This window comes from Arvicanthis niloticus, chromosome 15, assembly GCF_011762505.2.
Source record: "Arvicanthis niloticus isolate mArvNil1 chromosome 15, mArvNil1.pat.X, whole genome shotgun sequence".
Classification (NCBI taxonomy): Eukaryota; Metazoa; Chordata; class Mammalia; order Rodentia; family Muridae; genus Arvicanthis; species Arvicanthis niloticus.
Genome location: NC_047672.1, coordinates 32525893 through 32552918, shown reverse-complemented (window position 1 = coordinate 32552918; position 27026 = coordinate 32525893). Strand labels below are relative to the sequence as shown.

Genomic DNA, 27026 nt, shown 5'->3' with positions numbered 1-27026 from the left:
TCAGGTGGCAGGAACTTTCTATCCATTGGTCCATCTTGCCCCTTACATTTTGCAAGTTGTAAATTTCATTTATTTAATGTTGTAGTGCTGGCATTGGCTCCAGGGACTTGTGTGTGCCAGGCAAAAGCTCTACCCATGACCTACTCAGGCTTCTTTAAATGCTTGATCTATGTGTGCATCCATTTTCAGTGTTGTTCATATTCTACACACACACACACACACACACACACACACACACACACACACACACCAGCCTGGCCTTGAACACCTAACTCCCCCCAGACCCCGCTTAGCCTTTTAGGTGGTGGGATTACAGACATATGTAACTATGTCCAGCAGGGCTTCACTTTTAAAACAAATTTTCTATTTTAGAATTGTTTTCAGAGTAACTTTACATTTACAGAAAAAAAGTTGCCAAGATGGTAGTGAGGTTGCTGGTATTCCCTTTCCCGGCTTCTGCAAACACTCACATCTTGTCAAAACACAGACATTCCATAAAGGCTTAAAGGTGTCTTGTTTTAAAGGTGCTGCAAAGAATCAAGCAGCTCTGATGGGAAGTTTTTGTTTAAAGTTTGGCTGATTGAAACCATAAATTCTGTGTATTTTGCAGTCAAAGCACCATGTTCTGAAATAGTGTTAGGAGTTCATTAACTCTGCTGCAGAACTCACTTTGTTACAAATAAACATACTTCAACAGACAAAGACATCCACGTCCAGAGTTTTGATGTGGAAGACTTTTGGGGTCTGGAAACCGTTCTGAGGGATTTAATTTGTGGTTGAATCCCCTCTGGTTCCATATAGCATTCCTCTTACCCTGTGGTTAGGCTGTTTTGCCTTCTGGGGTTAAAGGGCAAAACCCTGAGTATGTGCCTAGCATCATCCTGGCTGGGAGCAACATGCCATCAGAACATTTTCTACAGGGACCTATCATCTTTCTCCTAAATTACAGCTTCCCCAGGGATTCGTTGATAAAGGCACATTTGGTCAAAAATGGTCTTTTCTTAAAGCTGAGTAGAATTACTTGGGGGTAATTGGGCCCTGTGGAGCATCAAGGCTGGGAACTGGAGCCAGAGGACAGTGTTCTTGGTGCCTGTTCTACCTCAGAGCAGCCCTGGGGCTTCTGTGGGCCCCTTCCTCTGGGTGTGTGTCATTTCTTCATGCCTAAAGCACAGGCTGTCTATGACCTCTTTCTGACTGGAGATTTTCTCAGTGACTCTCAAAAACAGATTTTATCAGGGATGATGGATATTCGATATGTCACATTGATTGTGGTGATGTGAGTATATACCTATGTCAAACCTTATCAAACTGTGTGTTTAAAATACGTGCAGTTTAGTATATGTTATCCCGTTTCTAGAATTAAAATGGAAAACACAATGCCCTGTCATGATATGGATCTTTACACCGTCAGAAACAGAAACAAAGACCTCTTACAACTTACAGCCTTAATTCTCTCTCTCCCTTCCTCCCTCCACTCTCCTCTCTCCCCACTCTCCCTCCCTCCTCTCTTCCCTCTCTCCTTCCACTCCTTCTTTTAAATCTCCCTTCCCCTCTTTTTGCTGTCCTTCCTTCCTTCCTTCCTTTCTTTCTTTCTTTTCTTTCTTTCTTCTTTCTTTCTTTCTTTCTTTCTTTCTTTCTTTCTTTCTTTCTTTCTTTCTTTCTTTCCCTTACAGGGTTTTGCTGGGTAGTTCATACTTGTTCTAGCTCATGATCCTCCTGCCCCCAGCCTGTATTGGATTATAGGTGTATGCCCCCATGCTCAGCTCTTTATTGTTTTATTTTTTTGTTTTGTTTTGTTTTGTTTTTTTTGAGACAAGGTTTGTCTGTGTAGTTGTCCTGGAACTCACTCTGTAGACCAGGCTGGCCTCGAACTCAAAAATCTGCCTGCCTCTGCCTCCCAAGTGCTGGGATTAAAGGCGTGCGCCACCACTGCCTGGCTCTTTCTTTCTTTCTTTCTTTCACTACATACTCCCTGTCTTGAGACTCAGCTTGAGGGCCAGCCACCTTTTGAGGGAGCCTCGATGGATGTCCCATGCATTCATTTTAGGTATCAGTAACTTAAGACAGGATGTGTTGTAGTCTTTGCTTCTTAGGTTTATCTTCTTTCTGATTCTTCTTTCTTTTTAAGTTGTATTTATTTTATGTGCATGGGGTTTGGCCTGAATGTATATCTGTGTACTGTGTGTAATGCCTGGTGCACATGGAGTCCAGAAGAAGGTGTCTGATCCCCTGGGACTGGATTTACAGATGGTCATGAGAGCTAGTTTGTGGGTGCTGGGAATCAAACACAGATCCTCTGAAAGAGACGCTAGTGATCTTAACCACTGAGCCACATCTCCAGCCCCTTCTTTTTGATTCTTAAGAGCCAGAAAAACCAGGGGTCATCTGGGAGAGTGCTTTCCCAACATGCACAAAGTCCTGGGTTTGACCTTCGTCACTACACAAACCGAGCATGGTGGTACAAGTCTGCAGTCCTAGTACTCAGGAGGTGGGGGGGGGGGATTGGGAGTTCAGTGTCCTCAGCTACATCAGCAGTTGGAGATCCATCTGGGCTCAAAAATAATCAAAATGGAACCAAACAAAACAAACAACAAATAAAAAAACAAAACAAAACAAAACATACGACACCAAAACAATCAACCAAACAAAAAATCTAGAACAAAACAAAAACATAAAACATTAAAAAAAAAAAAAAAGAAATAAAATCCAAACTAAATAATTTCTTCAACTAGATCCATGATATGTCTGCCTTTCTCCTTTGAGCAGCTGCTGAGAATTTTAATCCAGGGATTTAAAGTATGTGCAGATAAAAATTTTGATATACAAAGGAAAGTAGAAAAATTCTCTACAGCTGTTGTGGTTGATTCTTCCCAGGCAGAATATAATGTGTAGATGATAACTAGGATTCCTATTTATTCAGATGCAATAAATAGGATTCCTAAAAGAAGACAGGTATACTCATTTTCCTTGTAAACATGAACCAAGTTAGATTATGGAAGATCTATGTGTATAGACAAAGAAAAATTACTTTCATCTAAAAACAATTTTTGTTAGTACAATCTTTGCTTTAGGAAAAAAAAAAAAAAACAAGACAAAACAAAAAAACCCAAGCCGGGTATGAAAACAGATGCTTGTAATCCCAGCACCTGGGAGCCAGACACAGGGGGATTGAAAGTTCAAAGCTAGTGTTAGCTCTAGTGTTAGCCAGTTTGAGGACAATCTGAGGGAGGGGGGGAAGAAGAGAGAGAGGGAGAGAAGGGGAGAGAGAGAGAGAGAAGGAGAGAGAGAGAGAAGGAGAGAGAGAGAGCTATAGATTGCTTAAAGAAATTTAGAGAAACAGATACCAAACTGCTTTCTTGCACAGAGGAATTCGTGATGAAGTAAAACCCTTCCTTGAAACGCAAACTTTCTCAACAAGCGTCTTTATTGCTACAATAGGAAAGACATTGTCATTTTGACATAGCATAGAGGTATTAATTTGGTACAAATGCAGATGGATCACTTTAGAGACAGTGTGGAATTAAATATTACAAGGCATTCTGTTTTGCTTATTTAATAGAGAGTGAGGCCGGGCCGGGCCACATCTCCAGGGACCCTGGGCAGATGTGGACTGAGTGACTACAGAGCTTTGGGGTAAACACTGTAAAAATAAACGAATGAGCAAAGTAATGGGATATGATGGACGGGACGCCGGGTAATTACTGTAAATGCTTTGTCCGAGACCCAGAAAGGACTTTAACCTCTAGGTCTATTAATCTGGCTTCTATCACCCAGCAGGGCTAGTGGCACTTTAGGTTCTCAATCATAAATGTCTGATTTGTCCTTGGTGTGCTTCAGCAATCTTGTTTTCCTTCCATTGAAATCTGTTATCTCATCCTAAAAAAGGAAAACATACAGACTGGCCTGCTCTGGTATCTGGGACCTTGAGAATTTCACAAGCAGGTGAGAATTTGACCATATGGGAATTCCCTTGAATTCTCATAGGGCCAATAGATAGCCCTCAGCCCTGCTCCCTATAAAGTCCAGGAAGGGCTCTGAACTCTGGACTCTGGGAAAGCATTGACCATGAGGTTGACCCTGTTATTGGTTGCCCTATTTGGGTATATCTACTGTCAAGAAACATTCGTGGGGTAAGTGACACTTTCTGGTGTTTGCTTAGATTCTACTTACTTGACTCCCGAAACCTCTCATATGCCCACAGCTTGGTCACAGAATAAGGGATGTCCATGCTCTGTGTTTTTAGAGCCCTCTTAGGTTGTGGGGAGAGATCAAGAAAGGTAGGAGCTGATCAAAGAGGAGATAATAAGAATAGGATTGCATGTCGGCACACTCACCGGCTGTGGTGGCTTCTACAATGTACAGACAACGGAGGAGTGGCTAGGGATTTTACATGAGGGAGAAATGTATTTTGAACGATAGTGCCTTGACTCTTCCAGTGCCCGTGGGAACCTGCAGGCTTTGAGTGGAGACCAAGGACAATAACTGTGTGAAGTTAGTGTTAAGACCGAGCCTGGGAGTTCCTCCATCATTTACAGAGGAAGAATAGCTTTAAAGATAGGGCAGGCTGTCTTTGGGAGACTTGGTTCTGTGAGATGAGTTTAAGACCTGTTTCTCTTCCTTTCCCACGACCTTAGACAATATTTTATGGGCTGTGACAGGAATGACTCCATTTTGCAAAGATGAATTTTCACAGAACTGACCTCACCCGTTTCCCTCCAAGTGGTCAGAATGTGGGGCTGATAGACAGCAGGGAAGAGACACTATGTCTGTACTTGCCTCAGGCGCATTGTGAGGGTCTGTCTCCCACCCACTTCCCACCTCTCTGGACTTTACCCTTCCTGTCAGCATTTGTCTTCCTGTTTTCAGGTTTCTTATCTGGGTGGTAGGGCCTCCCCAGGAGTAAGATCAGTCGGATGGTCAGTGGGGGCTGCAGGTGTCAGGTGATGCTTCTCCTGGCTTTAGGACTCACTCACCTGTGTTTTGAAATCCTTTCATTCCTGTGTTTTGTTTGTTCGTTTCTGTAGCCCGGGCAGCCCCAGCCTGCCTATAAGACTTAGGCTGCCCTCAACCTTGTAGCCTTCCTTCTGCTTTTGCCTCCCAAGTTCCAGGCTTCTTGGTGTGAGCCACCCACACCAGGCCCGGTTCTACAATTTGGTAAGGGTGCATTTTTGGAGAGTATCCCAAGGGAATTAATGAAGCCATGAAAGTAAATAAATAATAAATTATTAATGAAATTAATGAAGCCAATTCGATTTGGGAATCAGAGAATGAAATGAACTTTAGGATTTCTAGAACGTTGACTAAGTATGCGTTAGAAATCTATGAAGGATTTTTTTTAAAGTCACACCCCTCCCTTTTTGGCTGAGCAACTTCTGCAACTTCTGGGCTGTGGTGTCTTAGAAAACATACCAGGTACTACCAGTTTAATGTGTTCCTTTTCCCAGCACCTTATCTTTTTTAAATTTTGTTTATTTATTTATTTATTTAATATACTTAATAAGTACACTGTAGATGTCTTCAGACACACTAGGAGAGGGCATCAGATCTCATTACAGATGGTTGTGAGCCACCATGTGGTTGCTGGGAATTGAACCCAGGACCTTTGTAAGAGCAGTCAGTGCTCTAACCACTGAGCCATCCCTCCAGCCCCCAACCCCACATTTTAAAGACAGACTCCTGGGAGTCCATGTATTAACTAAAAGTAATGAGGCCCAAATGGAGGAATTTTCAGACCATTTGTGGCAGATGGCTACTTGCGGGCAGAAGGGTCTGGAAGAGCTTATGTTGTGCCACTTGTGTGTCACAGGGGAGAACCGTGGAAACCATGTGGAGCTGTATCTGAAGGTTTGGCTTCCCATCCTCACCCCTTCTATTGTAACTCATTGCATTGTTCCTTCTCCAGAGCACGTGAACAGGAAGTCAGCCTGCTTGGAAAACGGACAGAGAAAGAAAAGGCTCTGCTGCTGAGCAAAAGGCTCTTCCACCCAAACTTTTTGCTAACAAAACACTTGCCAGTTTGATACCTTTTTTTTTTTTTTCCTTAGAGCTTATGTGTGCTTGAGCATATGGGTACGACCCTCCACTTGATTTGCCTGGGCCTTAATGTTTCTCTCGATGTGCCCCAAGTTTGTTTAGCCCAATGGACCTGGAGTTGATAGTCTGTCTGTTTTATTTTCAGTCACAAAAATAAAACAAACAAACAAAAAAAGCAACCAGAAAACTTCGTGTCTCCCCAGATGTGGATCTAATTCCTCTTACGAGCACCAGATTAATTATTCTCCCTTTCCTCTTTCTTTCTTCATCTTCTTTTTTTTTTTGTTCCTCCCTGAAAAGCAGGAACAGACAAGTTTTAAGAGCCAGAACTTTTATGAGCAGCAGGTGTTATTTGACAAATACTCATTATCTCAAGGAAAGGAAACTTTAACGGCAAGCTTCCTGCTAGGAGCATGTACACCTCTTAATTATTATTTAGATAGCATTTCCTTGGAGGAAATAAAGCCTTTTGATCACCTCCTCATTCTGGAGATGTGGGTCAGTATACGATTTATTAGTTTCTGGCTTGTGAAAGAGATTATTGATTGTTGCATTCATCTCCACACAGAATCTGACTGGAGCAAAAAGCAACAGGAAAATGGTGAACAGGTTTGCCTTTTAAGATCATGTCTGTGGTTAATATATTTCAGAGATCAAGTTCTTGAGATCATCCCAAGTAATGAAGAGCAAATTAAAACTCTGCTGCAGTTGGAGGCTGAGGAGCATCTCCAGGTATCTGTCAGACCGGCAACGTTTGCCCCCTGCCAGTAAATACAGTCAGCATGACTGGCAGCTCTTCTGATCTGTATTTTGACTCCTTGGAGGTAATGTGGGAGGCTGACTCTTAGAGCCCCATTTCCGAAAAGCTGGACTTCAGCAGCAACGCTACAGCGCTGAACGAATCGCCTTCTTTCCTGGTGATTCATTTTCCCAATCAGAAAATTGAGAAAAAAAATATCATTCTTCATATCTCACAGGACTACTGTAAGACTTGGGGAAAAAGAAGATGGGAAATGTGAAAGCTGAGCGCCTTCAACTCATTATCTCCCCTTTAAAATAATTTATGGCATTAATACTCCATGATGAAATGAATTGGACCTCTTGAGTGCCAGATTGATTTTATTTTTTTAAAAAGACCTCCCATAATTCAAAATCATCTATCTGTTCCTCTTCCAATTTTAATATCTGGCCATGGGGTGTGCATGTGCTGAAAACAACATATTTGCTGACCCTTGGGTACACAGAACTTCTTGTTGCTGTATCCCAGTGGTTCTGGAACAATTCTGATTTTATAGCCTCAAAATAAACTTGGTACCCAATTGCATTATTGAAATTCGTCAGTATACAACTATCTATTTCTCCCAGAGCGATTCCATCATTATCTTTATTCCTTTCAGCTTGATTTTTGGAAATCTCCCACCGTCCCCAGGCAGACAGTCCATGTCCGAGTTCCTTTGGCCAGCATCCAGGCCGTCAAAGTTTTCCTGGAGTCCCAGGGGATTGCTTATTCTATCATGATCGAAGATGTTCAAGTAAGTGTGTCAGAGAACAGACTTGCAAAGAGGCCTGCTGGTCCTCCTCCTGCTCTGCCAGGAAAGGGACCTGTGGGTTTCACATGGGTCTTCCATCAGTGTGAACTCCTATGCAGGATGTCGGGGAGGCACATCTCCTCTTCCTTCTTGAGTTTCATGCACATGGAAGGAGACCAATCTGTGATTCAATTAGTTTTTAATTAGAGGTTAACTCAGAAAAGCAGGCTGAGCCACAAGATGGCCGGAAGGCCCTCTAAGCTCTGTCACCCAGTCAGCTTGCAGCTGCTACCTGGCTCCCAGCCTGTGCATACTCCCCATTCCTTCTCAGAGTACTACCAGAATAAGAGGTATTTGACCCAGAGCCCGGTAGACATGATGTAAACCCAGTGAGGAAAGCTTGGTCCTGGGGACCAAGTGTCAGCAGGTGATTTACTCCACTAGACTGAATGCATTGCTGACACAATGCAAATCATAGCGTTATTTCACCTTAGGTTCTCTTGGATCAAGAACGTGAAGAAATGCTGTTCAACCAGCAAAGAGAGCGTGGTGGTAACTTCAACTTTGAGGCCTACCATACCCTGGAAGAGGTAGGCATTTCAAAATGAAGATCAGAGAAACCAGCTGCTCTTTTCTCTGAGGACAAGGCTATTTCTTGAGGGGAGGGGGTGTGATTTGATAACCTAGACATTATTCTCCTTTTATTTCCCAGCTTCCTAAAAGCTTCCTTTTGTAATCGGTGCCTGCTTCATGCAGGAACTGAAGTCCGCTTGTCCATCCCAACAACCGCAGTTATTTTGGAGGTGTCAAGAATGTTTTAAGTGAGTCCATAAATAGCTATTTCACACTCGTCCCACAACACTCCTTTGCCGATTTTTAAGCTGCATAGACTACAGAGTCACTCAAGAGCGACGATTAACTGTGGTCTTGGATGTGTCAGGGGCCACTTTGAATCAGCTGACTCCCACACAAGGGTCTGCCTGTATGTAGGGGGCTCCCAAAGTGCACACTGATCCAAGGTCACACAGTAGCAAAAAGTTTAATCTCTGCCTTTCTGGATCTCATTCTTTTCTCTATCAGGGCCATGTGCTATGTAGGTACTTGGAATGCACTGCACTTACTAGTGTGACACAAAGCCTTTGGGGGAAGCTGGTTTGGATCTATTTATCTGTACTGTCTGATTGGCAGTAACAATGGGGAGTCAAGAGACGAGAAGAATAGGAAAGACTTAGGGGGCAATAAGCTAACAAATAAAGTTTAAAATGTATTAAAATTTTTTTCCATAATTTATTTAGTGGTAAAAGCTATTTAAAACGATTGCAGGAGGGAAGGGATATGACTTGAATGGATTTGTTCATTTGTCTCAATGCCAGAAATACCAGCGCGATTGAACATGGGGGCAATGCCGCCCGGTAATATATATTATATATGTGTCTTGTTACCTTCCTAAAATTCTTCCCCCTTAAGAAAAAAGTGTCTTAGTCCGGCTAGAAGAAGAATGTGAAAGAATTGAAAAAAAAAAAAAAAAAAAAAAGAAGCGTGCTCTCTCCCACTTGCCGATCTAACAAATAGGTGTTTGCAGCAGCAAATGCTGGCAACAGCTGGATACTGTTTCAGGTCTGTCTCTGTAATGGTCGAAGTCTTGATGTATTAAGAATGCCTAGAATTTCAATGAGCCTTAAAAATTGGGGTCGGAGTAGCCAGTGACTGGAGGATGTCCCCATTGTCCCAGGGCCTGCTCTTGCGCATTTTGTATTTCGGAGCACAAGCCGGCCACATCTCTTTTGGTGCCACTACGGTTTGCTGGTTAAGGTGAAGGACTTCCCTGCTGGACATGGTCTAGGGGGGAAAAAAAGCCACAGGCAAATCAGACAAGTGCCGTTTTACTTTGCACATAACTGGAAAGAACCGGCTCTGCTGCGGCAAGATGGCTTCTTTTTTTTCAGAGTGACTCATCATCCCCGTGATGGCTTCCTGTCGCCCCCAGCCGGGATGCAGAGAAACCGGGAATAAAAGGGCGACAAGACCCTAATAGCTGCATTCGCTTGGTCACTCAATTACAGATGCCTGTTTATCATTTGAACCTTCCAGATTTACCAAGAAATGGATAACCTTGTGGCTGAGAACCCTGGTCTAGTGAGCAAAGTGAATATCGGTTCATCTTTTGAAAATCGGCCCATGAATGTGCTCAAGGTATAAAGGGAGCAGTGACTTTTGTTTTGTCTCTCAGGATGCTTCTAGAATCCCGCTCCTCCCAGCTGGGCTTGCAGAGTAGCCCCCCCCCTTTCTTTCTCTCGCTCTCCTTTTCTCCCCTGTTTCCTTCCTAACCGGTCTTTACTGGTTTTGAGCATCCCTGCCACCACCCGCCCCCCCTTCCTTTTTCTTTTTTCTCTTTTCCTGCACGCTGACGCAGGTCTGCAGGAGAGAATTAATGTGTCCTGATAGATGCGTTCGCGGGGAGCCGGGCCGAGCGCGCCAATTGGAGCCGAGCAGGCGAGGCGGCGGGCGCGGGGGAGGGGCGGGCGAGCACTGGGGAAATTAATCAAAGTGGGAGTTCTTTGCGGATTTTTTCTTTGCCTCTCTCTTTTCTTGTAAAAGCCAGCTTAAAAACAAACAAAAACAAACAGGCAAGCAAACAAAAAGCACCTAGTAATTGTTCGAACCGCACTAAAAAGGCAAAAACAAAGCAAAACAAAAACACAAGAAACAAACAAACAAACAAAAAACCACCCCCAAACCAAAACAGAAAAACAAAACCAGTTTCTCAGTGTGCAGAGGATGACAGACAACTAAATGCAAAGGTAATGCTTTGAAATGAAGGCTTTTTTTCCCCTGACAGTTTAAAAAACAAAACAAAACAAAACAAAACAAAACAAAAAAAACACCCGCTAAGGGTTGCTGTGACTAGTCACCCCTAACAGTATTCGGGATGATAGATTCAAGCATTTGCACTTTGCTCAGAAAAACAGTGAAAATTATTTCCCCAGACTTCCTAGAAAGAGTTTGTTAAGGGGTGTGTATGGGGGAGGTAATGTCACAACGCCCTACTAAATTTGGAAACGTTGTGGCTAGGAACCAACTGACTAACTGGGACGTGGATTTCTCCGGAGCAATTTCCCCAAAGCTGGCCTGGGAGGGGTAGCTGCCACTGCTGGACGGCTAGACTGCGTGCTTACTACTGTCACTTTCTTTGCGGTCTGGCCTACCTCTGAGTCAGGGAACTCGGAATTCTCCGGTCTTGGTTTTTTCTGGCCTTCGATTTTTCCAAGTGGTTTGGTGGTTGAGACTTTTTTTTTTTTTTTTTTAAGTTCCTACTTTTGACATCTGAGCACTCTGAAGGAAAAGACTCAACACATTTTCAACAAAACTTTCCCAAACCTGTGAAATGTGAAAATCTTAGCAAGAATTTGCATTTCTCATTTACCTTATCTGTTGGGCTTGGAATACTGCACGGAGGTAGAAGTTGATGGTGCGAAAATCATCTTTTCCTCCTATTTAGTGATCCAATTGGCAAGGCCACTGTTCCAAATAACCCAGTCACTTAGATTATACAACTGAAGCGCTGGAGAGCGCCATGCGAGCACACAGTCCCGTTTTGATGGAGGGCTCAGAAGGCTCTGATGAGATTCTTAGAACAGAAATAATAGATCCGTGCATAAACATTGAAAAACAGAGGAACATACAAAAAGGGCGAGGAATAGCTTTGGCAACTCGAATTCACTATAGGATGATAGCTGTAAATATTTTCTTTTTCTTTTTTTTTCCGTTCCTCACCCTCTCCTCACCACCCCCATACATTTGCTTGTATGCGTCCTCTCACATGAACTAATCTTTTAAAAAAGAATGACGTACTGCCTGAAACCTGTTTCTTCCCTAATTTATAATGCGAGCATATTTTCATTACATTATCTGCAATAGAATATATATATTTTTTTACAAACATTAAGGGAGGGAAATTTTGCTTTGCTTCTCAATCTGCATTTAAGCCTTTCTCTCTCTCTCTGTCTCTTTAAGAAAGGGACTAAACAAACTGACAGAAGAATCAAGCCAGTGTCACCTGCCCATCTCCTCTTGTTCTCTTAATCCCATGGAGAACAGAAAGGGGACAGAGAAAGACCCTGTGGGGAGAGGCGCCTACTGGGGGGAAGCCTTTTCCATCGCTCTGTTTGTTTTGCAGTTCAGCACCGGAGGAGACAAGCCAGCCATCTGGCTTGACGCGGGGATCCACGCTCGAGAGTGGGTTACACAAGCTACTGCACTGTGGACAGCAAATAAGGTCATTTTGCTTAAAATTCCTCACATATTTTGTCTTTGGGGAGTTAGGTTCTCTAAGCAAACACACACTGCCCTGGTGGGCCTGATTGCGAGCGCTCTCAGCCAAATCCCCTCTTACTACACCGGCAGGAAACAGACTCAGCCAAGCTTTCTTTTCTTTGGTATTATCCCATCTAGGACCGTGGTACTGAGTCCCTGGGCCCCTTGTTAAAAAACACAGCAAGCTAGAAGAATTGGAAAGGGTGGCGGGTACGGGTACGGGTACGGGTACGGGTACGGGTACGGGTACGGGTACGGGTACGGGTACGGGTACGGGTACGGGTACGGGTACGGGTAAGGGGTGTCGAGTTTCAGCCTCGGAGCAGGAGGAAAGCTTGGTACTTAGAGGGAGGCGCCTCCACAACAAAGTCTTGAAAGGGCTTCAGAGAGCAAATGGAAACACGTGCGAGAAGACTCTAACCTACAGATCTAAGGTGAACCGAGCTGAGGGCGTGTGGGTCGTTCTGAATATTGCCCAAATCTGATTCTGAAGTCGGAATGTAGCAGCAATCTCTCGCTTCCACATGGTCCTTGGCACAAGAGCCAGGACACGATGCTGGGTGTGACCTAGGCTGGTATTTCTTAAGTAATTCCAAAATGACATGCTATAAATCAGAATGTTAATTCACGAGCAAAGGAAATCAATCTACATCAGACCATTCAAGCATATGCAACCACGTGCATGCCGACTGATACATTTTCCCCTTCAATTAAAATGCGGTTACCTTTAGGGTATTATGAAATGGATATTTAACAGTTGAATAATAATGCCTTAGGATGGCTGAGCACAGGAAATGAATACATTTTAATCCGGCAGAAACTTCAGCTCTCCTGCAATTGATTGCAGTCAAAATGTAATTCCCCAAATGGAATTTAACCGGTTCTCCGGTTCTCCGTATCTTTAGCAAAGTCCCTGCATATTTAAATAATCTGATGTTGGGCCTGAGTTCTTTTGGAAAGTCACCCTATGGGAGGATTAATGAATATCAAGTTTTAAAAATTTGGTTCATAGATCCAAATAAGCCACACATACCATTGCCCACCATTGCAAAAAACTTCACTACAAAAAAGCCAGGGAGAGAGGTTGCTAGTTCTAAGAGAATAGATAGGTGATATTTACTTAATAAGGAAAAATAAAAATGGATATTTACTTAATATAAGAAAATGCTGGCATCAGAAAGGAACATTATAGATGCTGCAAAATACTGTTCTCCAAGGGATTTGAAAGTTTCCCATTGATCAACAGTGGCCCCTAATTCATGTTTGGAAACAGCAACAACAGTAACAACAGCAACCCAAACAAACAAACAAACCCCCAAATAAACCACAAAACCACAGTGCCATAATATTTTGCAATGCATTTTCTGGGCAAAGTGGGTGGTAAGATTTAAAGTCTATGTCTCTCCTCAGATTGCTTCTGATTATGGAATTGATCCAGCCATCACTTCTCTTCTTAATACCCTGGATATCTTCCTGCTGCCTGTCACAAACCCCGATGGATATGTGTTCTCCCAAACCACCGTAAGCCACTCAATTATTTTATTTGTTGTTTTGTGTTCTTTTTATGTCCACGGGACTTAAGACATGCAGGGACATGGAAAACAAAACAAAAGTAATCTGTCTGTTCTTGATTTACTCAAAGCAGAATACTTACTCTCTCAGTAGTGGCACCCGGAAATGTTTATAATTGCTTCTTACTCTGACACTCGATGTCTTCACGTGTTGACTCAGCCAGAGCCCATTTCAGCTGTTATGCTGGATTATTCAAGTGCTGGGCTTGCAGTGAGTCACCTAGGAGATTTGTTTCAATTATCTCTGAGATTGTGTGTGTGTGTGTGTGTGTGATAGAAAAGAAGAGGCAGATATTACTCGCTGACAGTTAGATTGCTACAGGACTTAAGTAGGCAGCACAATGCATCCTAGCATTTTTTACTCACAATTTGTCAAAGAAATCCTCTGTAATATCACTAAAAGGAGTTATATAGGCTCCCTCCCCCTAAGACACTGTCACAAAAGCACCACTATGGCATTGTGACCTCATGTATATTCAGGATGGATCAGAATCTCAACTTTATTCTGGTAGAGAGCAGATAACAGTGACAATGACAGAAGCATTTTCAAAGAGACTGACGTTCTCAGCTCACAGTGCGAGACACTGCATGAATGGATATGGGGTCCACAGGCAAGCCAGAGGAATGCAGCCTAAGATCTCTTAGAGGTTCAGTAAAACAAACAAACAACAACAACAACAACACAATACATTGAATAACAATAACAGTTCTGTAGTAAGGTTACCAATTTAGTCCCATATTTTCCTAAACTACTGTTCTCTCACAAATTCCATCTCTCTCTCTCTCTCTCTCTCTCTCTCTCTCTCTCTCTCTCTCTCTCTCTCTCTCTCTCTCTCTCTCCTGTCTCTCCTGTTGTTGTGGTAGTGGCTAGCATTTAACAAATCCATGTTTCATGGAACATGGTTTGGCAGGCATTTATTTACATAAAGTGAACCCGGTATGGGGACCATTTGACAGTTCTGGGCAAAAGAAATAGTTCTGAGGGAGGGAACGAACACAGGAGAAAGGGACCTGCGGATCAGAAGGAATGACCACCTTTTTCTTCCCCCATATTCATATTTGGTTGGCTGTTTAAAGAATCGTATGTGGCGAAAGACCCGGTCTAAACAGTCGGGAAGCTTCTGTGTTGGTGTGGATCCTAATCGGAACTGGGATGCAAATTTCGGAGGTGAGCACCGGGTGTCAGGCTGATACCAACAGTCATCCCTAGGGATGACCAGACTGAATTCTGGCCAACCGACTGGTTTGCATGGCGCTGCAGTGTTCAGCTTGTTTTGCCCATTTAGGATTCAAGTCATTTAAAACCCTCTTTGAAACACTTCACCAAATTCTCTCCCTTCACGGGAGTGCAGCCCTGTCACAGCTCCAGGCAGCACTTACTACGGTTTGCTTCACATCTTAGTTTTCCCCCCGCAGGCTGTAGCCGGGTTCAGCCTCTGAGCCAAAGAAGCCAGGCTTTGCACAATGGCGGGGGCGTAGGAGGCGCTGAACCAACCGCTAGAGGGGGTTAGGATCTATAAGGAAGAGAAGCATTACATCATCTGGTAGATACTTCGAGAAGGAAAACTTAAAAAACAAAAAAGGACAAATGGAATTAAGAAACGGATTTTCGAATTACAGTCAAAGATAAAATGTTAGCTTGCTCATTTGGTTTTATTGACTTCAGCTTTTCTCTTTGGGAGTCCACTGGCAAGCCAGTTGGGGGTTCTTTTATGCTTTTAGGCACCAGTTAAACCTGTTTCACTAATCACAGAGTTGAAATTTGTTATTTTTTTTTTCCTACTAGTTTCCTGTAACAGTACGTTAGTTGTTTTTCTCATTGATGTGACTGAATACTTGACAAGCTTCGTCTCAAGGGAAAAAAGGTTTATTTTGGCTACAAGTTGGAAGGAGCGTTGCACCACGGCAGAGAGAGCGTGGTGATTATAGGAACGTGAAGAATGTGCTTGTATTTTGTCCCTGGTCCATAAGTAGAGTGAGATAGGTGCTCCTGCTCAGGTGGGGTCCCTCTTTCCCTTTGACTCACCTAAGCACCTCAGCCTGTGGGACTGTGCTACGAACGGCTTTCAGAATCTAGGGTGGGTTTTCTCTCCTCAGTTAAACGTCTCTGGAAAAATCTCAGAACCTTCTAGAGAAGGGTTTCCTACGTGTTCCAAATCTAGTTAAGATGACAATGAAGATTAGGTACTACAAACCCTAAAGCTAGGTGCTGTGTCTTTTTTCCTAATAACTTGCACAAAGTCTGCAACACAGAGAGCAATCATTAAATATTTGTAAACCAAATGAATTCTCGAGAGTTATAGAACTGAGACAGGACCCACTAGGGAGGAGTGATGGGGCACGCATGAGTGGTAACTTCATTCATTGCTTTAATGATTTATTCTTCTTCTTATTTTGCATAGGAAAAACATAATCAAAGCACCAGAGCCCAAATATTGAACCAGATCCAGTAATTCAATGCCACTTCCCCTCTGAAACATTGTTCTTAAATAACTTTAACATAAGATAGCATAAGTTATATTTACATGGATTTTGCCTGGTTCATGTAGAGAGCTTGGGAAGTCTCAGCCCTCACCTGCTCTCAAAGAGATTCTCAAGCATTCCCAACCCTTGCCAGGCCTGTAGTGACCCTGGTTTCAGGCATCTTGAGCAACTATAGCTATTGAGAGAATCAAGGTCAAAGGTGGCCTTGTCAGATGTTGTGATTTCTTCTTGGTGGAAAGCGTGTCAGAGGTTCCTTACATTGGTGGCTTTGTGACTTGGAAATACAGATGCATAGAAACTTCTACTCTTGAACTCTACAGATTTGAAGAGGTCCCAGAAATCGAGGTTACAAAACCCCCAGCCAGTGCAGGAGCTCTTCCTCCAACAGCTCCCACAGAGGGGAGATGATCTAATCTGATAGCTTCTTCTGCTGTACAGAGGATCCATATTTTAAAAGAAGAGATATGTCTAGGATGAGTTCATTTCTGCTTCCTGGCCATGTCCTCAGAGCAGGGATTTCGACCTAACACAAGCATAGGCTTATTCTGATTTATGAAATTCATGCACGTGGTAACATCCTCCCTGTACTATAGCCTTGGCTGTTCTGGAACTCACTTTGTAGATTAGGAAGGCCTTGAACTCAGAAATCTTTCTGCCTCTACCTCCTGAGTACTGGTATACCACCTCTGCCCAGCTACAGTGTCTTCTTAAAGCATCTGTCCTAACTAGGCTTCTTCTTTCTTCATCCCACTAGGACCTGGAGCCAGTAGCAACCCTTGCTCTGAATCATACCATGGACCCAGGCCCAACTCTGAAGTTGAAGTGAAATCCATAGTGGACTTCATCAAGAGCCACGGGAAGGTCAAAGCTTTCATTACCCTTCACAGCTATTCCCAACTGCTCATGTTCCCCTATGGCTATAAATGTACCAAGCCAAATGACTTTAACGAGCTGGTGAGTTCCTACATTGTTATTTTGAGTTTAATGACCGAATTTGTTGCGTGGACAAGTGAAGTTCCATTCATAAAGTTAGATACTGAGGAGGAGGAATTTTAGTGACAGGCTGTGAAGGTAACCAGACATGCTCCCAACGCAGACTATGTTTCTTTGGTAAATAGAATTCATAGAAGTTAATGGTGCCTTAACACCGATGATCGAGGAATCTGCTTTTTTTTTTTTTTTTTTTTTTTTTCTTTTTCTTTTTGAGAGGGTCTTATTATGGGTAGCCTAGTCCAAGCTGGCTATAAAATTGCAAAGTTATGATCCTCCTGCCTGTCTTAGTGTCTTGAGTGCTTGGGATACAGGTGTATACTACCACAACTGGCCTTAGGAGCCTGCCACCACCATTAATTCCCATGGTAGGTAACCTGGATGTGGACTGAGGTTCTCGGACTGCTGGACAGATGCTCTGTGCTGAGTGGTACTGCTACCCCGTAATTTACTAAGACTTCCATGGGGCCTTTCGCTCTGTGACCTGACACAACAGTGCACTGGTATATGATGTGTACTTAAAAGGCTTTCCTCCCTAACTCAGTTCCTTCTGTCATCTTCCCCATTTCAGAAATAAACAGATTGGCTGCAGCCCTGGGTCAGATGGTGACATCTCAGGGAGCTGTACACAACTGAGCAACAGCGTTCCCAGATGAAGAGAGTGTGCAAATATTTCCAATTTGGCTTTTAGGCTTTGATTTTGAAACCCATCTGTTAGGGAGAAGCCTGGAATTGAGACCTTTTGGACAATTTACCTTCAAATAGAGTTTTGCCAGCAGCCCCAGGCTGCCATAGAATAGATAATTCCAGTTCAAATATATCTCTCATCTTATCAGTTGGATTTTTGGGTTTGTTAGGACAGTTTTCAGGGTTGAAGGGGACTTTGTTACCAAAGTTACATCTGGGTGTGTGTGTGTGGGAGGGGAATTGTCAAGGTTGGTAGGAATCTAAATATACACCCTGCTTATGCTTTAAAAAATTAAATATAATTTATTTTTAATTAGAAATCAGCATACAAAATATTAGTTTTCATCATGGCATTTAAAATTTTGTTTCTGTTGATTCTTGCTCCTATTTTCTTCTTCCCCATCTGTGTCCTGTTCTGTTCTTTTTCCCTTTTCAAGTAACATGTCTTCCCCTACCCCCTCATACCTTTGGAAATACTTCTTTCCCTCTTGAGATCTCTTTTATGGGTCTATATTTACACCTAGATAATCTTCAGTTGTCCAGATCCCATACTCGAGTATCTGTGAGCTAGTTCTGTAGACTGCAGCCTAGAACTGGGTGTCTCTGCCTTCAAGGGAGCCAGTTCCTCCGGCACAAAAGTTTGACTATTAGAGTTTCCCCTTGCTGTCATTGTCATCTGCCTTCCAACCCGGCTTTGTCACTGGCTATATTGACGAAGTTTACTCTTTAGTGGGAGATAAAGCTGTGAATTACTTAAAGACTAGACACTCCATTCTCCTGGGTCTTCCTATACTGTACTCCCACCTCCAAACTACCCTGATTCCTTTAAGGATTTACAGCATGGGACCAGACTCCCACCCTTTCCCAGGGTGCTGTTTTCCCAGTGCCAGCTTTGATTGTCTGTGTTCTTGAAATGTCACCCCCAAAGTGGATGCAGGGCCTGTGTTGCAGGTTAGCCATCTCAAGCAGAGTGTGGCTGTAGCTGCTCTTCATCCCACCCTTCTCTCTCCCCTTGCAGATGCAGTTGAGGGTCACCTTAGCTTTTTGGCAGTTGCACCATGCTGTTGAGTCATGCTGGGCTCATTGACAACTGAAACCCCCAGGCTCTCCGGGGCTTTGGCTGAGCCAGGTTTTCCCCATCTGGTATTTGTACAGTTGTTTTCCTGGACCCAAGTTCAAGACCTTACATTTATCCTTAGCAAGGACAGTAAAGCCTCAATCAGTCAAAAATGGAACTCTTGAGTAATGGAAAATATTTTGCTGAGGTCTGCTTCTTGGAAACAAGAGAATCACAGGAAAATAAGCCAGTAGGGATCAACTGGGTGGGGGGGTGGGGAACAAACTTCCCAGGTACATCCTGAGGTCAGTACATGCACGTTCACTGTAGTCCCCTTAAGCCTACGAAACTTTCTAAAAGGTGGTTTTGTGTGGGTGTGTGTGTGTGTGTGTGTGTGTGTGTGTGTGTGTGTGTGTGTGTTGAGATAGGATTTCTCCATATAACAGCCCTGGCTATCTTGGAACTCATTGTATTCCAGGTTAGCCTTGAACTCACAGAGTTCTACCTGCCTCTGCCTCCTGAGTGCTGAGGCATGTACTACCCACAGCCTGGCAAGTTGTTTATTATTAATTCTTCTTCTTCTTCTTCTTCTTCTTCTTCTTCTTCTTCTTCTTCTTCTTCTTCTTCTTCTTCTTATTATTATTATTATTATTATTATTATAGTTTTGTCTGCATATATATCTGCACACTACCATGTGGTTGCTGGGAACTGAACTTAGGCCCTCTGGAAGAGAAGCCAGCGTTTTTAATAGCTGAGCCATCTCTACAGCCTACTTCCTAAAAAATTTAATACTGCATTTGTTTACTTTGTTTGTCTGTGTGGAAGTCAGGAGACAGCTCCCAGGACCTGGCTCTCCTCTATCATGAGAGTCACAGGGACTGAGTTCAGGCTGTTGTCAACAAACACCTTTACCCACTGAGTGATTTCTTAGGCCACCAATACTATTTCTATTTATTTATTTATATTTCTAAACAAGGAGATCTAGTGACAAAATAATGAATTCTGGAGCATGGAAAATGGCTGCATAATGATAGAATGGCTATATCATGTTGTATGTTCACAGCAGGAGAAAAACACATGTTTTTACTTTCCAGAGAAATGGTTTAGAGGAAAGGAATGGGTGTACGTCTGTGTCAGCTAATGAAGGAGTCCAATTAACTAGTCCCCCCCCCCCCCAAGTCTATGTTAGAATATTGGGTAACTGGTTTCCCATGAGAAAAGTTTTATCCGTTCACTTTTCCTTCTAGGATGAAGTAGCCCAAAAGGCTGCCCAGTCTTTGAAAAGACTACACGGCACCAGTTACCAAGTGGGACCCATCTGTTCTGTCATCTGTAAGTATCTAACCTGCTAGAGGTTTGAACAAATGACCTATTAAGAGGAGAAGCATCATTTGAATTTGGGCGAATGCTTTGAAACTGCCTTCTGGCGAAAGCGGTGCCCCTTGTGCCCAGAACCCAACCTTACCTGTTTTCCCCAGGTCTAGGTTCCCCCATTAAATATTTATGATGCGATAACATCATTTCTGGAGATGTGAGTTTTGTGCTGTCTCCTAGGCTTGTCCACACACTTTTAATCCCAGCACTCTGGAGGCAGAGTTAGGCAGATCTCTGTGCGTTCAAGGCCAGCCTGGTCTACATAGACAGTTCTAGGACAGCCAGGGCTGTTACACAGAGAAACCGTGTCTTGAAAAACAAAAAAACAAACAAGAAACCTTTACTGACACTTACTCTAAAAGTCATGTTCTTTTATTAGTCTTCCCTTTCCTGGCCAAGAGTGACTACTGTCTTGAGTAGGTTCATGAACTGTGGGTTGTGAAAGAATGGATGTGACTCCTTTAAGGGGACCTAGTTAGAAGCTGAGGGATTAGTCCAATGGTAGAGTATGTGCTTAGCATCATGAGGTACTGAGTTCAAAAGCCCTGGGTTCAGTCTTCAGTATCAAAATCTCAAAACCAACAACAGGAATAGCAACAACAGGAAACTCTGATGATCCAATGGAAAGTTGCTGTTACACGCAGCTGCATGGGGACAGGAAGGCAGACGAGGCAGGGATCCATCTAGAGGTTTGTTGGGAGACTCTGTGGGACTTTTTTGTCTTCTAGTAGGTACACTGGTGATCTCGGCACAGCCGGAATTTCCCTTAAATGCCCCTTAAATGCCGTTTAAATGTCCCTTCTTATAGATAAAGCCAGAAACTCCAAACTCTACAGTCAAGTGTCCATTACACAATGTCCTGTGCCCAAAGGTTCTTTGGAAACTAGTAGAACGTGAGCCTCAGACAGATTCTATATCTGGCAGGATTTTTATTAAGCATTGCCTTGTGCTAAACCTGATGCCAAGTACTGCAGATACAAGAAACCTACCAAGAACTCAGTTTCTTTTGCAGTGTGTGTGTGTGTGTGTGTGTGTGTGTGTGTGTGTACGTGCATGTGTGAAGGTCAGAAGACAACTTGTGGGAGTCAGTTCTCTCTTTCCACTTTCTGTGTCCCCCACCCCCAACAAATTCAGATCATCTGGCTTGCAACAAGTGCAAACTTTACCTGCTGAACCACCTTGCCTGCTCAGAGTCATTTTGAAGAGAGATGAACAGGAATGTAAAGGAATAAAGGAATATTAGGATATGTGTGCAATAGTAAGTTATGCATGCTTCTAAAGTATTGTAAAACTGGGGTGGGGGATTTAATGCGGTGGAGAAGCTTCGCATAGAAAGCAAGCAGGGTTTTAAAGACTAGCCATCAGGCAGCTGACGAAGAAACAAAGGGCTAGATACTCTGAGGAGTCAGATCCAAGGGTACTGAAGCATGGAGCTGCGTGGAGGGCTCTGAGAGCCACAAGTAGGGTTGGGATTGCTGGGGTGAAAGATGTGAGGAAGGGTGGCCGAGGGGTGGGATTTTGTGTGCTGTGTGGAGACTTTCAGCTGAAGGATTCTGGAAGCCATCTTGGAGTTTTCAGTGAAGCAGTTCAAGTGTTGAGCGGACGATGTAGTGGTCATGGACTGGAAGTGGATATGTCCTCCAGCAGGAGCTGAGGAGTTACGGTTGGAGATGATGGTCCAGGCGACAGCAGGGTATGAGCACTCGCCATGCGTGCACAGAGCATGCGCAGTGGCTCTCGGACATGCCATTGGCCCTCGGCCTTTAGGAGACAGCGGTACGGAGTTTCTTGTTGAAGGTCGTTGGATTGTGCCACTCACTGAGAGGTGACATTCTGGATCATAAAAGGGGAGTGTTGGAAACAGTATGGGTTTGGATATAGAAGTATGGAGCTTTAAAAAAAAAAAAAAAAAACAAAGAAATATGGAGTTTGAGGTTCTTGTAGGTTCACAGGCTTATTTTATTTAATTTCAAGACAGGATTTCTCTAACAGCCCTGTTGTCCTGGAACTCATTCTGTAGACTAGGCTGGCCTTGAACTCACAGAGAACCACCTGCCTCTGCCTTTCAAGTGCCGGGATCAAAGGCATGCGTCACCACACTGGGCTGAGTGTGCAGGATTTGGATTTGTAGGCCCTGAGATTCTGCAGAGAGGGGGGGGAGGAGCAGAAAGGGAGAGAGATTGATTTAGGAAGGGTTGATATGGGGACGATGCTAGAAACAGGAAAGCAAGGAGATATTTGGAGTGGGAAGAACCTTGGGAGGAGAGAGGCACCAGGGGACTAAGCAGAGAAGCTGAAGACCTTGAGTTTCAAAGACCGGGGAAGAGCAATTATTAAAAAGGAGACAGTGGTTAAAACGATAAAAGCCATATAAAGGTCAGCCCCTCACGGAGGAACACTTTCCACTGGGTATCTGTGACTAGTTCGTTAGTGGCCTTGGCAGATACAGAAGAGTGGATGAGAAGGACAGGAGGCTGTTTTTTATTTTGTGGTGTTTGTCTGCTTTTAAGACACATAATACACATATGAATATATATGTGTGTAACGACTGCACAATGGAGATGCCAAGAAGAGGGGACCGAGCAACCAGGGAGCACAGGGACCTGTTCTCTGATGTGCTGTGAGCACAGACAGAGCTACAACAATGGTCCGGGGTTATAGGGGGCAAGTTTGTGGGAATGCCCACTTGTTAGTTATGGTTTTCATTTCTGTTTGCTTGCTTTTATCTTTTTGGAGACTGTGTGGACTTGGGTGGCATCAGCCTCACAGAGATGTGCCTGTGTTTGTCTCCTAAGCCCTGGGTTTAAAGGTGTGGACCATCACACCCAGCTACTTGTGGTTTCTTTAATGGAAATCTTAAAAGGCAGAGCTGTGAGATTTACTCATTAAATCCAGAATGCTTCATGGAAATGCAAAAATATTTCTGATAATATAAGCACTCATGGGAGTTTCTTTTCCTAGGTAATGAACTTCTGTTTTACTCTGTTTGTTTGTTTGTTTCTGAGATCTATGGTACACTAAACTTTATAGGAAAAAATTCAATACTTATTATATTTCTTATCATGTTTAATTTCACTAATGACTTTTGTTGTCAATGAACACAATCATATTTAACTGGCTGGAGTCAATGCCTGTGTATATTTTGTATTCATCTGTTTAAAGTTAGCATCTTTTCCTGTAGAGTGTTTTGTATTTACATCTTAGTTATTTGCTATTTTATTGGTAAATCTCAGTTATAAGGTCTTTGGATTTGTTCAGTTTTATGTAAGGAGATGCTACCTATGATTTATACCTTATAAGGACCTTCTTTTGGTTAGATGGTCTTTTGGGAAGATATTCCCATGGAAAAATTAACCACCAAAGTGGACTGAATGGGTTTTGTTATGTGTGTTTTAGGTTTCTCTCTGGGAAGACTGATCTGCAAACAGTTGCTGAGACTGAAAACCATGTTCCATATGGTCTTGGCTTTACCTTTGCTGTTGTTTGCTTTTTAGACAAGGTCTCATGTATTCCATGTTGGCTCAAACTTACTACATAGCCAGGAGTGATCTCAAGTTTCTTCTAATCCTCCTGCCTCAGCTTCTTGAGTGCTGTGATTATAGGTGTGGACTGTAATGGGTTTATGTGGTACTGGGGTTTACGTCCAGGATTTCATATATGATAGGAAAATAATCTGCTTATTGAGCCATCTCCTCATCGCTCAGGGTTTTCTCCAGAGCCTCTCAGTGTCAGCAGTGAGCACAGAAAAGTGGACTTAGCTTGGGACCCTGGCAACAACTTAAGTTGTTGAAGTACATGCCTTTGTCTGTCAGGCTTGGGGTAGAAGTTGGAATGTAGGATGGATGTCAGCAGAATGCATCCTGTATCCCCTGAAGTCCCTATACACATCTCATCTCTTTCTTCCTCTTTCTTTCTTTCTTTCTTTCTTTCTTTCTTTCTTTCTTTCTTTCTTTCTTTCTCTCTCTCTCTCTCTCCCTTCCTTCCTTCCTTCCTTCCTTCCTTCCTTTCCTCCTTTCTGTCTTTCTTTTTTATTAAATTCATTATTTTATTTTTAAGCTACTAAGTTTTTACTTTTTTGTTTATTTATAATATGTATATAGGTGTTTTGTCTGCATTATGTCTGCACACTCTTGTGTCTTCCAATAGAGGCATCAGATCCCCAGGGACTGGAGTTAAGGCAATTGTTAGTTGCTATGTGGATGCTGGGAATCAAATCCAGGTCCTCTGGAAGAGAAGCCAAGCCATTTCTCTAGTCCCAAGTCTCATCTATTTCATTATGAGGAATTTAGGTTTTTATCTTACCTTTTTTTTCTAGACCTCGGAAGGCTGGGGGTTAGTGTATTTTTCCTGCTGAGGACACAGGTATCAAAGATAGTTTCAATAAGTAAATATCAGACACATAGAGGTTTGCTATATGATCCCTGGTCCTTCAGACATGCAGCTCCTGGCTGCAGGTTGTCTCCGTGCTGACTCTGGGATCCTGCCTCACCCTAACCTGGAGAATAATCAGTCCTCTAAGAACTCGCTAAGTGTGTCTTGCCTCGTGACTCAGGCTGGCATGCAGCTCTGGGCTGAGCACCTGTTCCCCAAGTCTTGGCCAGCTGCACATCTTTGGTAGCTGAGACATTTCCTGGGTAGCTTGTTGACTGCAAAGGGCTTTGAAAGAGCTTCACATAGTCATGAGAGTTAGAACTTTAGGAGAAAGAATATAATCACTGGGGACAGAGCCCTGTATCCGAATTATAGTTCTGACACTTTGGAACCAAGTCACTTCAGGGTAGTTACTTATCCTTTTTGTTTTGGTCCATCTGGGAAATGGCTTGTTGAGAGACTCAAAGATAATACTATATGAAATAAAAGTGTTCACTAACTCTCAAGACCTGTAGAATTGTTGGCTGGTGCCATGTTCCCCACCATTATCTCTGATATAATCTAATTTGACCAGGACTCCTTACTTATTGATAATTGATAATGATAATTGATAATGACACTTATAATCATGTAATATTATATATTATATTATATATAATATATATTATGTATTATATAATATGCATTTTATTATATATAATATTATACATTATATAATATATAACATAATACATAATATATATTATATATAATATATTTTATTTAATATTATATATTATGTATTATATTATATAGCATATAATACTGACTCTCAGTTGATTTTATTTTTTTCCACAGTACTGAGGATTGAACCTGGGATTTAGTACATGCCAGGCAGGTGCTAGCTCATAACTGACATTTACTGACTAATAAGTATTCTACATAGATTGTCTGACCTCAGTTTCTTCTTCTGTACAATGGGGACAGCACGCCTCAGACTGAAAGAGGCGTAAAAGGGGCCAATGAAGATGAATTTTGTGAGCAAAAGAAAGTGCCGTGCTTACCTTTTAATGTCTAGTTCTTGCTGCCCTGTGTCGTAAGATGTCACTCATTCCCATTGATACACGAATCTTTTGGAACTTTGAGAGATAAGCTGGCTTGCTTTATATCACCAGCTAGTGATTTGCAGGGTCAAGAGTCTGTCTGAAGCCCAGACTTTTGTCCTCTCTACACCTCTCAGTGGGATTGGGTCTGCCAAAGGTACAAGGTGGTAATCTTAGAACCCAAGGAGATTCACTCAAGTCAGGTGGTCACTAGTGTTTTCTCTTTGCTGAGTACTGTGGTGGCTGCTTGTGGGAGAGACAGTCACCAGTTAGAGAAACCCTTGGATCAGAGGCTGAGCATCCTAAATCCAAAATGTTCCCAACTCTAAAACTGTCCCCTGCAGTGGAAGGCCACAAGTGGAAAGTTCTTACAGGATGGGTCTAAGTGAAAGCACAGGTACACTAACAATAGTGATAAATTGATCTCCAGGCTATGAATACATAAAGTATATATAAAACACAAGTGAATTTTACGTGTAGATTCCGGTCCACCCTCAAGATAGCTCATGTATAAGCTTATTTCAAAATTTCAAAAATATCTGTAATCCAAAACACTTTTGCTTCCAGGGCTTTTGATGGGGGACAGGTGTCTTGTAATTTGCAACACTAACCTTGAGTCCTGGTCTTTTTTGTAACAGCATCCCTGGTCTCTGTTCCTCCAACTTTACTTACCCCAACTTGTCCTTCCTGGGAGGGGCCCCAGGGCCAGTCAATTGCTTAGCTTTTCCAACTCATGAATACCTCAGGACTTTGTAGCCTAATGCCATCTTTCTTTATCATGTGCTACGTCATTGTGTGCCATGTTGGTGGCCACACTTAACTCAGGTGCATATTACTGTACTGGCTTACCCATGATGCCTTGCACTGGGCATGTGATTTGACAGCAGATGGGAGTTTGTTCCTGGCTTACGCTGAGAATCCCCTGAGGCCAGGAACCAAGTTACTCACCGGATTTGTAATCCGTTCTATCTCACTAGAGAAAACAATGGATGTGCCATTGGAAGAAGGAAATGGTGTGTCCCCCCTAAACAGGGGAAGGTGCCAATTAAGGCATCGAGCAAATGGTTTCCAAATGGGTAAATAAAGTCAGGAAGCTCTTGAGAACACTAAAAGGCTAAGTATAGTGTCCATTTGAACACCTTTTTTTTTTGTTGTTGTTGTTTTAAACTATGTTTGTGCTTTTTTTGGGGGTCTGGTTCTTGTCATAATCATGAACCCCTAGTAGACTGTGCCTATTCCTGAGGCCCGAGGTCTACAGAAACAGTGCAGTCAGATTTCATTTCCATTTGTCCCTCAGACCAGGCCAGTGGCGGAAGCATTGACTGGGCTTATGATCTTGGCATCAAATACTCATTCGCCTTTGAACTGAGAGACACGGGCTTCTATGGCTTCCTCCTGCCAGCCAAACAGATCTTGCCCACAGCAGAAGAGACCTGGCTTGGCCTGAAGACCATCATGGAGCATGTACGAGACCACCCCTATTAGAGATCTACAGAACAAACACCATTAAAATCTCTGTGTTGTAAAGCACAA

General features: G+C 43.0%; 1 protein-coding gene across 1 annotated transcript; it reads left to right on the top strand.

The window, feature by feature from the left end:
• The first annotated feature begins 3999 nt into the window (after positions 1-3999).
• Positions 4000-27026, top strand: Cpa2 (carboxypeptidase A2). Its single transcript, XM_034519088.2, has 11 exons — positions 4000-4130; positions 6684-6765; positions 7431-7565; positions 8057-8152; positions 9654-9755; positions 11740-11838; positions 13287-13397; positions 14525-14615; positions 16686-16885; positions 19914-19998; positions 26791-27026. Exons 1-11 carry the CDS (start codon positions 4066-4068, stop codon positions 26976-26978), a joined length of 1254 nt encoding a protein of 417 aa, XP_034374979.1. The 5' UTR covers positions 4000-4065; the 3' UTR covers positions 26979-27026.

Coding starts and splice junctions, on each gene's coding strand:
- Cpa2 (XM_034519088.2), top strand. CDS start 4,066: ATGAGGTTGACCCTGTTATTGGTTGCCCTATTTGGGTATATCTACTGT. Junction 7,566..8,056: donor TCATGATCGAAGATGTTCAA/GTAAGTGTGTCA, acceptor ATTTCACCTTAG/GTTCTCTTGGATCAAGAACG. Junction 9,756..11,739: donor GGCCCATGAATGTGCTCAAG/GTATAAAGGGAG, acceptor TTTGTTTTGCAG/TTCAGCACCGGAGGAGACAA.